Source organism: Pelophylax lessonae (genome assembly GCF_965119305.1).
Source record: "Pelophylax lessonae genome assembly, chromosome: 4".
Taxonomy (NCBI): Eukaryota; Metazoa; Chordata; class Amphibia; order Anura; family Ranidae; genus Pelophylax; species Pelophylax lessonae.
In genome coordinates, this window is record NC_138771.1 from 93,916,601 (window position 1) to 93,930,073 (window position 13,473).

General features: G+C 49.1%; 1 protein-coding gene across 3 annotated transcripts in view; it reads right to left on the reverse strand.

Moving 5' to 3' along the window:
- WDR72 (WD repeat domain 72) overlaps positions 1–13,473 on the reverse strand; it is a 456,172-nt gene that overhangs the window by 302,585 nt on the left and 140,114 nt on the right. For all 3 annotated transcript variants that reach the window (XM_082255122.1, XM_082255123.1, XM_082255121.1), the window contains exons 8-10: positions 7,129–7,274; positions 6,675–6,768; positions 2,765–2,906 (exon numbers count right to left, since the gene is read on the reverse strand). In XM_082255122.1, coding sequence (XP_082111248.1) covers positions 2,765–2,906; positions 6,675–6,768; positions 7,129–7,274 — 382 coding nt within the window. The remainder of the gene's footprint in view (positions 1–2,764; positions 2,907–6,674; positions 6,769–7,128; positions 7,275–13,473) is intronic.

Here is a 13,473-nt window from a genome sequence, read left to right on the forward strand (position 1 = left end):
TCCCCAGAAACCCCAGGATTTGTACATGACTGGGGAGAAGTAGTTCCTGACAATGTCATCCTTAGAGGATGAGGTGGAATTTCATGCCTCCTCAAACTTATGCTGCATGGGCTCCCTGACTCGGCAAAGCCTGCGAAAGGACCCGAGGTTTCGTGACATCAAGGAGAGGGATCATTACTGGTTGGCAACCCTTCCTAAACAACGTTACAAGGAAAAGTTTCCTTTGAACAATTCTTTAGTCCTCAGCACCCAGGGCTGTTAGGTTTAAGCAACCATCTGCAGAATCTGCATCATATGGTGCAGGATTATCTAGGGGCAAGAGCAGACTTGGAGACCTCTCCAACTGAGCATCCACTGGGTCTTGAGGATGGACCACTGGCCAGAACTTGCTCAATATGCAATGGAGTTACTGGCCTGTTCTGCACCCAGCATGCTTTCCGAATGGACATTCAGTGCTGCTGAAGGTTTTGTGACAGATAAAAGATCTGTCCAAAGACATTGTTGACAGGCTGCCATTTATCAAAATGAATCAATCCTGGATCAACAGCAGCTATCAAGCCCCTAATGCTGATGTAACTGATTGAATTTGCTAGGGATCTAGGATCCCTTGAACACTGCCTATGGTGCCAATGCTATTCCTGAATCTTGATTATGCTAGCTTCCAACAATGTTTTTGGTTTAGGGCACCACCAACACCCAAAGTCCATTTTTTCTGCACCTGATTGACAAGTGCATTCCTGTGAGGGGTTACAGTGTTCAAGCTTCACCAACACTGAAGGCCCAATTTTTCTGCACCTGTTTGACAGGTGCATGTCGTTTCAATTTTTTTTTCTAATTTTTAACAGCAGGGCCCGTTCCTGTTCCCAGCAAGAGTAACTGTGAGGGGTTACAGTGTGCACCAACACCCAAGGCCCAATTTTTCTGCACCTGTTTGACAGGTGCGTGTAATTTCAATTTTTTTTTCAAATTTTTAACAGCAGGGCTCCTTAATGGGCCCAGCAAGAGTAACTGTGAGGGGTTACAGTCTTCAGGCACCTTTATGGATGGGTGAATGGTTTGGACCGAGCATAAGCTTGGCATGAAGATCGTTCATTCAGGTACTCGCCTAACAGCTGAACTTTCTCTGCACTTAACGGGATGTTCGCCCACCGAGTGCACAGTCAATAGGTTGTTAAGGCTTCCCTGCTGAGAGCTGAATTAAAAAAAAACAATTGTAAAAAAAAAAAATTGAGGTAAACAGCTTGGGGGGACCCTTTGGGTCTGGTATGGCCTTTAAGAGGAACCCCATGACAGAATTAAGATAAAAAGGGCTAGGGCCCCCCCAAATCTATAAAGGGGGCTTCCAGATTCCGATAAGGCCCCCACCCACAGACCCTATCAACCACAACCCAGGGTTGTCGGAAAGAGGTCCATGTGCCCATCAACATGGGGACAAGGTGCTTTGGGGTGGGTGGGCAGAGCCCCTCTGCCCCAAAGCATCCACCACCCATGTTTAGGGCATGTGGAGTGATATGGTCCAGGAGGAAGGGGGCTGCTCGCTTGTCCTCTCCTTTTCTGACTTGCCAGGCTGCATGCCCGGATAAGGGTCTGGTATGGATTTTGGGGGGACCCTACGCCATTTTTAAAAACATTTTGATGTGGGGTTCCCCTTAAAATCCATACCCCACCAGAAGGGCCGGCCATTGCCGGGGTTGAGGGGGTCTTTTTTTCTTTCTTTTTTTTTTTCGTATCTGTATTGCTGGGAGCCGACAATAGATTAAGGCTTTGAGGCAGTTCAAATTAAATTTTTTCCTTTAGAAATGTCAGCATTGCTGAAGCACGTTCTATACATCGTACAGATGTGCCACTTTACAGACAGACTAAGGGGACCCGTCCTCAGACATGATATTTGAAGGAATTTTTCATTTATTTTGTTTCACTTTAAGCATCATTAAAATCACTGCTCCTTTAAATACGATTGTTTTAAAAAAAAAAAAAATTGCATTGATACATGTTCCTAGGGAAGTACCCAGGTCCCTATACACTTTTTATGGCAATAACTTGCATATAAGCCTTTTAAAATTAGGACTTTTGATTTTTCATGTTCGTGTCTCATAGACTTTAATAGAGTTTGCATGTTTGTTAAAACGTTTCCCCTGTTGGAGATGTTCTGGTGCGAACCGAACAGGGGGGTGTTCAGCCCATCCCTATTCACAAGATAGTATGTAGAGCATACTGTCTGTTCCGTTAATGGTTACGTTAGACAAAGGAAGTCAACAAAATTACGGCTGTCAGTTTTCTTTCGTGAAACAACTGTGAAGAAAGTTTGAGAATATCAGAATGAATCTCCTGTAAGTTTTTTTATATTTATTTTTTATATTTATTAAAAAAAATGCTATTACAGTCTCATACAATAAAAAGAGTACATGGTATTAACAAACTACAAAGTAGAACATGTTAATTAACTAAGTGTTTTACCTATAGTGGTAAAAGTAAAACACACTTTAGTTCCATGGACGGGTTGTCACTGCTTCTAGAGCTAAAAACATCAACTATGCTGTCTCAGAAGTTATTTGGTTTTGAATAGAGTTTTATGGTGCTCTAGGCTCTGTGCACACCAAACATCAATTTGTTAAGGATAGTTTTTTTTTATTAAAATCAGAAGATCAATTTAGAAGATCCAGTGCAAATGGACATGCATGTATGTGCTTGATTTCTGCTACTGAACTTATTTAATGTACTTTAATCAACTATATGTTATTAAAGAATAAGAATATTGACTTACCTACTGGGGAACCGTCATATTGTGACACTGGGACATCAGGGATATGCCAGAAATTAAGTCTGCCAGATGAATTGCCAGAATAAAGTATCTTATAAAACGGCTCTTTCCTTTGGTTCATGAAAGCCATTGTACATATAAAGCTCTGCAGGAAAATATCAGAACAGATTGTATGGACTTTTGCATTACTATAGGTACAGTATGTTATTTTTTGGCAATTGTTGTAAATCAGACAATCAGAGGATTGGATAAAGGAACTTTTGATGCCAGTAACATTTACAAATAATAAGCACCTGAAAACTGGGTTATCAAACACAAAAATATATTTTTTGGATTTACAGATACTTACCAAAATCTCCGCCAAAAATTTAAGCTAGTTCAGCAGCAAACTATTATTCCTAAAATAAACCTAACTCCTAAACCTAATAGCGAACATATACACACTCATAAACCCAAAGGAGAAGTGTGGGAAATCAAAATAACAAACATACATATCCACCTACAGTATATGGCTGCAGCATCGATTTAATGCAGCAGCTGTCCCCCACCTGCTCCAAAAACTGAGCAATCACATGACCGCTGTTAACTTAGTTCTCAGTCTTCACTAAGCAGAGAGCGGTGACTGTAAGTCACCACTCTCTGCTCTTCCCCTTCTGTGGAGGGGCAGGAGCAACTGCCTCAGTCCCTCAGCGGTGCACTGAGAGGCCGAGCCAGCTGCTGGTCAGGCATCTGGGTGGATCCAAACCTTAAAGTAAGGATCCTTCCAGAGCATAGACCAGCTCTGTGACATCAGCCAACAGTGAGCTTTAGCTCGCTGTCGGCTGAATCTGGGTCATAGGAATTCAGAAATAACATCTGTGACCCAAAGGAGAAGTATGGCCAAATAGCTTTGACCATACCTCTCTTTTAACCTTACCACTGACCTCACCCTAACCCTTATAGGGGTTGTAAACCTCTGACATGAAATATGAACAAAGCATATCCCTCTACAGTGTATACTTGTCTCAATCTAGAGCACTAAGTGTCATTTCTGTCTGCTCCCTCATTCATTTGCTATCTAATCAAGTTTTTCTGACACCAGAGATAAATAGGTGGCAGAGGAGGGAGGTGTCTCTCTTCCTTCCTCTCAGAGCTCTTCCCACTAGCCTCTGTAGGCTCATTGCCTCCTGCTTTCTGAAAGCTCACACAAGCTGTATAAAGGAGAAGCTGCAGATAATCAGGTACAACCTATGTAGGGGGATTTGTCTCCTCTCTGTGTGGGCTTGTCCCTTCAGTGGGTATATGTAAGGGTTTACAGTCACTTTAAATCCTAATTGAAGTGGAAGACACAACGAATACTGTTCAGAAGGCTTAATTGTAAACATCTTACCGCTTTTAGTAAGTAAATCATTCCCCAGAGCCAGTCCAAACTTTTGTTCCTCAGCATTCAGCCACTGAGAAAAACTGCTACTATTTCAATGGAAGCAGTGGTCACTCTGCAGAGGTCTGACATATTCTTGGTTAAGACAGAGATAGAGCTGTCCAATCAGCAGAAGGAATGTGTGCTGCTATGCAAATTATGTTTTTAGTGAATCTTTCTTTTAATTAAGTGCCCCCCAATCCCAAATGTAGCCTGCTATGTTCAATAGTCACGTTCTTTCCTGTTCCAATGACTCTCACTGTCTTCATTCCTAAGGATGAGACTTATTCCACAAGGAGGCTGGAATATGGCTTACCCCATAGAATGGATGGGGCACCAACGTGCATGCAAGTCGGATCTGTTGGGAGCATTTCCACTGGAAAGGCTGTGCAGAGATGGGCAGGGTTGCAGAATGAAGATCACTGGAACACGGTGAAGGTTCACAGAACGTTCATAGGAATAAATTTCACATTCAGATTCAGAATACTTTATTCATCTCAAAGGGAAAATATTAGCATATCTTTTACGTTATATACAGTACTATAGAGAAAGCAACAAACTGTAGGAAAACAGAAAACATCTGAAAATGTGGACAATATGACCATGCCCTATGTAGTGTAAAAATTTATTTATCTGGTTTTGCACAAAGCAGCCCTGATCCTCTCCTTCTTGGGTCCCCTGATCATGTTCCTGACTCCTCTACCTTCACCAGTGCCCCCAATAGCAAACTGCTTTGCTATGGGGGCACTGGTGTGTGCTCACTCCCATGCCACGCTTTTTGCATCCATAATATACATAGAGCCATGACTTGGCCCTGTCCCCGCTCTCTACTTATTAGCTCACTGACTGTGACTGGCTGCTGTCTCAGCCAATGCGGAGAGAGAGAGAACCGGCACAGCCGAGGCTTCTGTGCACATCGCTGGAGGGGGCTCGGGTGAGTATTAGAGGGTGTGGTGGGGGGTTGCTGCACACAGAAGGTTTTTTTACCTGCTTCATGCATATGTATAAAAGAGGATGCAGTGCTAATAAACCATTAAAAATGAGTCTCAAAATTCAAAAAGACCCAAGTATAGAAATAAATAGCGTAGAATCCCCACACCAGCTTCTAAAAATGGATGTAAATGCACGCTTGACGAGTGTGGGGATTCTACGCTATTTATTTCTATACTTGGGTCTTTTTAAATTTTGAGACTCATTTTTAATGGTTTATTAGCACTGCAGCCTCTTTTATACATATGTATGAAGCAGGTAAAAAAAAAAAAACCTTCTGCGGGCATATACATTAATTTTCACATTTTCACTGAACCTGGTGTGGGGATTCTACACTATTTATTTATATTCTTGGACCTTTATGAATTTAGAGGCTCATTTTTAATGGTTTATTAGCGCTGCACCCTCTTTTATACATTTGTTTTTGTGGTGTGTAATCAGCCATTGGTGCCGGCTGCTATCATATCTTTATCTAAGAGCAGATTACCTTTTGCATTTATTACCTTCATGTATAGAAGGCATTTAAAAAAAAACCTTCAGCCTTTAAAAGCACTTTAAAACCAAAAACCAACATTTATTATATTGTAGCTTACATTGATGAGACAAACCACTTAACACTGACAGGGGGTGATTAAAATCCGATTATATTTATTCATGTAAAACCTTTAGAGCCGGTTCACACTGGGGCGACTTGTCAGGCGACCTGGTCGCCTGACAAGTCGCCGTGGGTCGCTTGCCATAGATTAGCACAGGACCCGTTCTAATAGGAGCGACACAAGTCGCTCCGACTTAGAAAAAGGGTCCTGAGCTTCTTTGGGGCGACCTGGAGCGACCTGCATTGACTTCAATGATATGAAGTCCGTGCCGGCCGCTCCGAGGTCGCGGTGCGAGCTGCGCACCGCGACCTCACAGGTCGCCCCGGCAAGTCGGGTCGATGCAATGTGAACCGGCTCTTATCCCAAAAGGAAAGATAAACAAAAATTACCTGTAACTGATTATAAAGTGTGAGTCAGAGTTTGGCTTTAATTTGTTAGTAGTTCTAAATCTGCTAATACACCTAATACCTCCCTCCTCCCCAGACAATGCTGCTGCCTGCTGTGCCTCCTGTGCTAATTCCTCCAGAGCTATGTCTCACGAATACAGGAGGCCTTTTAGTGGCCAGATAACCAGGTGAAAAAACGAAGACAAAAAAAAGCCCAAAAAAAGAAAACGAATGCAACCATTACGTCTAATGATCGGCATGCTGCAATGCATGATATTTTTGGTTTTGGGTTTATAACTGTTCTAACAATTTTTACATTATGTTGGAGCAACTCTGATAATAACAATGTGCTTTGTTGTTTATCTCTACACAATACAAATTGGTATGTTTAATTTATAGTCAAATTGGTATGTTTAATTTATAGTTTAGACTGTGGTTCCTAGGTTTAGGTTTCTTACTACCGAAGCTGGATTAACAAACTGCTTGAACGATGGCTATGCTGACAAAGCATTCTATTTTCCATTAGGATGTCATTAATGTACCTTTTCCATGACACTTGTGGAGCAGAGTAAGTGAGGGGTCATTGTTTCTTTCAGTAATCCTCCTTCTCCCGGACATAAACTTTTGGAAAGGCCACTGCGTAAAGAAAACGACACAAGGCATTAAAGTGTCATCAAACAAAAGGTGATTGACCGGGTTAAATTCTTAGCACTGAAAGAAAAGTTGCTAAGATGGTAATTCATTACTTTTTTGTTCCTGGGAATCATAGCACCATCTGCCCAATCAAGTTCTACTTGGGTAATCTTATTTCTTCATCTCCTGCTGCTTCACATAAAGACGGAGGACTAGTGCCAAACTCAAGCCAAATGTTCTAATGTCAAAGGGTTTTGTTATGGGTTTTGATCAAGTGTGACAAGCAGGGATTTTCTACAATGCACTTACAAACAGCTTACTTTGTACCTGAACTTATCATATGCCAGTCCTATGTGGGCCCACCTGTTCAGCAGCTGGTAGATGTAGCTGTGCCCATCCTGTGTCCAGATGATAAGTCTGTTAGCAGCCAGGAACTCGCCTCCAGCAAATCTCTGACTATCCTTGCAAACATCAGTACAAAGCATGGAAAAGTCACAGTAATCGTAGACCTAAACAACAAAAATGACATTATAAAAAAAATACAATTGGAAAAAGCAAGTTCCACAAAAAAAAAAAAGTTAAAGTGGATTTAAAGCAAAGGTTTTATCCTATTTTGTATGCAGTGCTTTCAATTAAATTGTTACTTGTGATCCTACGAGCAAGATGTAACCATGGGTACTTCCTTTCCTAAGGTGACAACACATTCTTCAGCTGCAACTTTGTCACCCCTTCCTGTACACTCCTGAGGTGGACCACAGCAGCTGTGCCAGCAGTATGCTTGCACAGTCTGCTATAGACAAAACAGGAATGGTTAGTTTAGACACGTGTTAGCCCTCTGAATAGTGATCCACGCTAAATCGCTCTATAGAGGGCATTTGGCAAGTGTTGAGGAGGCACCACCTGTTTTAACCCCTAGAAACCCACACCACCATCCCACAGTGTGGCAGTGGCGCAACTCCATTCAGGTGAAAGGATCCTGTTCAATGGGTGGTACTGCCTGCCAAGAGCGACAGCGGGTATAATTTTTACCATGCTGCAACACAAAGCATTGCAGACACGGGATATGAACACCCCTGTCTGCTGCCCTTGCAGCTTATGGGGGGGGGGGAGGGGGGGCGGTTGCGAGTCAGTAAAAACACTACTCAGACGAGTGTTTTTCCATCCTCCAACCACAAGTGTGCGGCTGGGTTCACACTGCAGATGGATGCGGCTGACTGCAGGGGTGTGATGTGTCCCTGTTCTCTGTTTCAGGGACAAATCAGGCCCAAATTTCTGGCTGGATCCAAACCTGAAACAGAGCCAAAGATGTACAAGACCCCTGTGCACTTGTACACTCTGCAGCTGCTCCAGAGATGTGTGAATCGACTCCATTGAAAGTCGGTCACAATCTCCTGTCATGTGAATTGGATGCGGCGAAATCAGAATCCTATTCGCACTAGTGTGAACCCAGCCTAAATGAGGTTTTGTTCATGCAATGCTGCAGCACTTCTATTGAGTTCATACAAAAAGTCTACAGGATGTGCACAGTGCAGGGAGAGAACACATAAGCAAAGTAATCATGTATTCCTTTTAAATTTAAATTTTCTATGAAACTAAAGCTGGCCATACATTATGCAATTTTCCTTCCTTCAGCCATGGATTGAAGGAAAGAAGATCACTTGATTCCCCCATCAACACAGTCGATGGGGGATGTTGATGGGGGAATCCCTCCCGCGGAGCTATTGTGTTCTAACAGTTTTACCACCGTCAGAATACAATGATCACTGCTGGTGGCTAAAAACCAACAGGCTGGTTGAGCTGAAGCTGATTGATAGATTGACTTCAGTACAGTGGCGTACCTAGAGCATTTGGCACGCGGGGCGGATCCTATATCTGGCACCCCCCCCCCCCCCCCAACTTTAAAATGTAAAAACACCCACAAAAAAATGTAATGTTTTCAAGAATATTTTTTGCACAAATTTCACAGCCCCCCATCACAGTGCCCCTTGCAGTCTGCCCTCCGTCTCTCTAATCACAGTTCCCCCTTTTGCACTCTCTGCCTCCCCTGCACAGTCCTACCTTCAGCATAGATAGATAGCTAATATTAGCAATGTGTTTAAGTTTGAGTAAGAGATTGTAGACTTGCTAAAGGAGATATTCAGAGACTACAGACATGATACAGGAGATGGTCAGAGACTGAGGACATGATACAGTAGATGATCAGAGATTGAAGACATGATACAGGAGATGGTCAGAGACTACAATCATGATACAAGCGATGGTCAGAGGCTGCAGACAGGATACAGGAGATGCTCAGAGACTGCAGACATGATAAAGTAGATGGTTAGAGACTGAGGTCATGATACAGGAGATGGTCAGAGACTGCAGACATGATACAGGAGATGCTCAGAGACTGAGGACATGATACAGTAGATGGTCAGAGACTACAGACATGATACAGTAGATGGTCAGAGACTGAGGACATTAAACAGTAGATGGTCAGAGACTGATGGCATGATACAGGAGATGGTCAGAGACTACAGACATGATACAGGAGATGGTCAGAGACTCCAGACATGATACAGGAGATGCTCAGAGACTCCAGACATGATAGAAGATAGAAGAGCACTAGGGGGGCCGGAGAGCACAGACGAAGCAGAAAGCACTGGGGGAGCTGAAGGGCACGGTGGGGGGGGGGGGACTGGAGAGAATTAAGAGGGGGTTTGGAAAGCATTGTAGGGGGGTTGGAAGGTGCAGGGGTGGATTGCACTGGGGGGGACAGGGAGCACTTGGGGGGCGAGCAGGGAAAACCAGGGGGGTGGAGAGCACTGGGGGGGACAGGGAGCACTTAGGGGGGTGGGCAAGGAAAATCGGGGGGGTGGAGAGCACTGGGGGGGACAGGGAGCACTTGGGGGGGGGGGTGGGCAGGGAAAATCAGGGGTGTGGAGAGCACTGGGGGGGACAGGGAGAACTTGGGGGGTGGGCAGGGAAAATCAGGGGGTTGGAGAGCACTGGGGGGGACAGGGAGCACTTGGGGGGCGGGCAGGGAAAACCAGGGGGGTGGAGAGCACTGGGGGGGACAGGGAGAACTTGGGGGGTGGGCAGGGAAAATCAGGGGGTTGGAGAGCACTGGGGGGGACAGGGAGCACTTGGGGGGTGGGCAGGGAAAACCAGGGGGGTGGAGAGCACTGGGGGGGGGGGCAGGGAGCACTTGGGGGGCGGGCAGGGAAAACCGGGGGTGGAGAGCACTGGGGGGGACAGGGAGCACTTGGGGGCGGGCAGGGAAAACCAGGGGGGTGGAGAGCACTGGGGGGGACAGGGAGAACTTGGGGGTGGGCAGGGAAAATCAGGGGGTTGGAGAGCACTGGGGGGACAGGGAGCACTTGGGGGGCGGGCAGGGAAAACCAGGGGGGTGGAGAGCACTGGGGGGGGGGGCAGGGAGCACTTGGGGGGCGGGCAGGGAAAACCAGGGGGGTGGAGAGCACAGGGGGGGACAGGGAGCACTGGGTGGAGGACAGGGAGCACTTGGGGACGGGCAGGGAAAACCAGGGGGGTGGAGAGCACTGGGGGGGGGCAGGGAAAATCAGGGGTGTGGAGAGCACTGGGGGGGACAGGGAGAACTTGGGGGGTGGGCAGGGAAAATCAGGGGGTTGGAGAGCACTGGGGGGGACAGGGAGCACTTGGGGGGCGGGCAGGGAAAACCAGGGGGGTGGAGAGCACTGGGGGGGACAGGGAGAACTTGGGGGGTGGGCAGGGAAAATCAGGGGGTTGGAGAGCACTGGGGGGGACAGGGAGCACTTGGGGGGCGGGCAGGGAAAACCAGGGGGGTGGAGAGCACTGGGGGGGGGGGGCAGGGAGCACTTGGGGGGCGGGCAGGGAAAACCAGGGGGGTGGAGAGCACTGGGGGGGACAGGGAGCACTTGGGGGGCGGGCAGGGAAAACCAGGGGGGTGGAGAGCACTGGGGGGGACAGGGAGAACTTGGGGGGTGGGCAGGGAAAATCAGGGGGTTGGAGAGCACTGGGGGGGGGGCAGGGAGCACTTGGGGGGCGGGCAGGGAAAACCAGGGGGGTGGAGAGCACAGGGGGGGACAGGGAGCACTGGGTGGGGACAGGGAGCACTTGGGGACGGGCAGGGAAAACCAGGGGGTGGAGAGCACAGGGGGGGACAGGGAGCACTGGGTGGGGGACAGGGAGCACTTGGGGATGGGCAGGGAAAACCAGGGGGGTGGAGAGCACTGGGGGGGGGGCAGGGAGCACTTGGGGGGCGGGCAGGGAAAACCAGGGGGGTGGAGAGCACAGGGGGGACAGGGAGCACTGGGTGGGGGACAGGGAGCACTTGGGGACGGGCAGGGAAAACCAGGGGGGTGGAGAGCACTGGGGGGGGCAGGGAAAATCAGGGGTGTGGAGAGCACTGGGGGGGACAGGGAGAACTTGGGGGGTGGGCAGGGAAAATCAGGGGGTTGGAGAGCACTGGGGGGGACAGGGAGCACTTGGGGGGCGGGCAGGGAAAACCAGGGGGGTGGAGAGCACTGGGGGGGACAGGGAGAACTTGGGGGGTGGGCAGGGAAAATCAGGGGGTTGGAGAGCACTGGGGGGGACAGGGAGCACTTGGGGGGCGGGCAGGGAAAACCAGGGGGGTGGAGAGCACTGGGGGGGGGGGGCAGGGAGCACTTGGGGGGCGGGCAGGGAAAACCAGGGGGGTGGAGAGCACTGGGGGGGACAGGGAGCACTTGGGGGGCGGGCAGGGAAAACCAGGGGGGTGGAGAGCACTGGGGGGGACAGGGAGAACTTGGGGGGTGGGCAGGGAAAATCAGGGGGTTGGAGAGCACTGGGAGGGGGCAGGGAGCACTTGGGGGGCGGGCAGGGAAAACCAGGGGGGTGGAGAGCACAGGGGGGGACAGGGAGCACTGGGTGGGGACAGGGAGCACTTGGGGACGGGCAGGGAAAACCAGGGGGTGGAGAGCACAGGGGGGGACAGGGAGCACTGGGTGGGGGACAGGGAGCACTTGGGGATGGGCAGGGAAAACCAGGGGGGTGGAGAGCACTGGGGGGGGGGCAGGGAGCACTTGGGGGGCGGGCAGGGAAAACCAGGGGGGTGGAGAGCACAGGGGGGACAGGGAGCACTGGGTGGGGACAGGGAGCACTTGGGGACGGGCAGGGAAAACCAGGGGGTGGAGAGCACAGGGGGGGACAGGGAGCACTGGGTGGGGGACAGGGAGCACTTGGGGACGGGCAGGGAAAACCAGGGGGGTGGAGAGCACTGGGGGGGGGGGCAGGGAGCACTTGGGGGGAGGGAGAAAGCACTGTGGGGAGCTGAAGAGCATTGGGGGGGGGGCTAAAGAACAGGGGGGGTCTAGTGCACTGGGGGTGGGGCTAAAAGCACTGAGGGAGGGATTAGGAGCACTGGAGGAGGTTAAGAACTTTGGGGGGCCAGCAAAAGAAGTTGTATAGGAGGGGGATGGGGCAGCTGCATATAGATGAATTGATCTTTCCCTATTCTTCCTGCAGGAGGGAGAGGAGGAGAATCAGTTATTCAGCAGGAAGCTGCAGGAAGAATAGAGAAAGATGAATTCCTCTATATGCAGCAGCCCCATCCCCCTCCTATCCAGCACACACTTTTGCAAATTGCAATGGGCACTCACCTTCTTCCCGTCAAGGCTCCGCCCCTTCTTCCCGCCGAGGCTCCGCCCCCTTATTCCCGCCGCGGCTCCGCCCCCTTATTCCCCCCGCGGCTCCGCACGGACTGAAGGAGCTGCCACTGCAGCTGCCTTCACACTGCGGGATCTGTCTGAACACACCGGCTGACACCCCCCAGTGAGTGGCACCCGGGGCGGGCCGCCCCCCCGCCCCCCCCATTGGTACGCCACTGCTTCAGTACAACTAGCCTGCCCCTACGTGGAGCAAAATTCAGCCGGTTCAGCAGGTCAATCAATTTCGATACGCCTATGGATGGCTTAAGTAGTGAGAATTTTTTTTTTATTATTATGTAGCACTGCCCCCTAGGGAGCTGCTGAGAATTGCAATTCTTGGGTTCCCCTGGGTTATCATTAGCAACTTACAGCAGATACAAGACATTAAAAGTTCTTGGCTCAGACAATGAACAATCCAGGGGATTTTTTTTTTTGTGTTTTATTTGGAACTGGGATGGGAGAAGGGATGAGTGAGATACTCCAACTTGAACTATTCACAATTCCTGAGGACAATTGACTGTAGAATGCCGCTGCTTCACCTTGACACAGAAGTGAAGATAAAGAATATGTACTCTCACTTAGATTACTCTTCAGGGTCTAACTTGGCACCCCCTTCTCACTAACTGCGTGCGCTGTGCTGACCTTCTGTCCACTGACACTCTAATGGAGCGGTCCCCGTCCTGGGCAGACCACCCCGGGCAAACTTCCCGGTACTCACGGACACTGCCTTTCCCTGGGTCGCTCTGCCTCCAACTCCCTGGTCAGCATCCACTGGACCTCCAGGCCCAGCACCACACCTCTGGTCCACAAGACCGACTACCTGTGACCTCCTTCCCCAGCAGCAGGAGGAGAGACAGCAGGCACCCTCCTCCTGGGACCTGGCTTCTCGCCCAAAGACACCCTGTCACATGTGCCCCTGGCTTTTATAACCTATCCCAGGATGCACCACTGGTGTGCCTACCCACTGGGATAGTCATAAAAGCCTGTGTGTCAATGGCTGGGTTTTGTCCATTGTCCAACAGGTTCCCCTATTAGATAC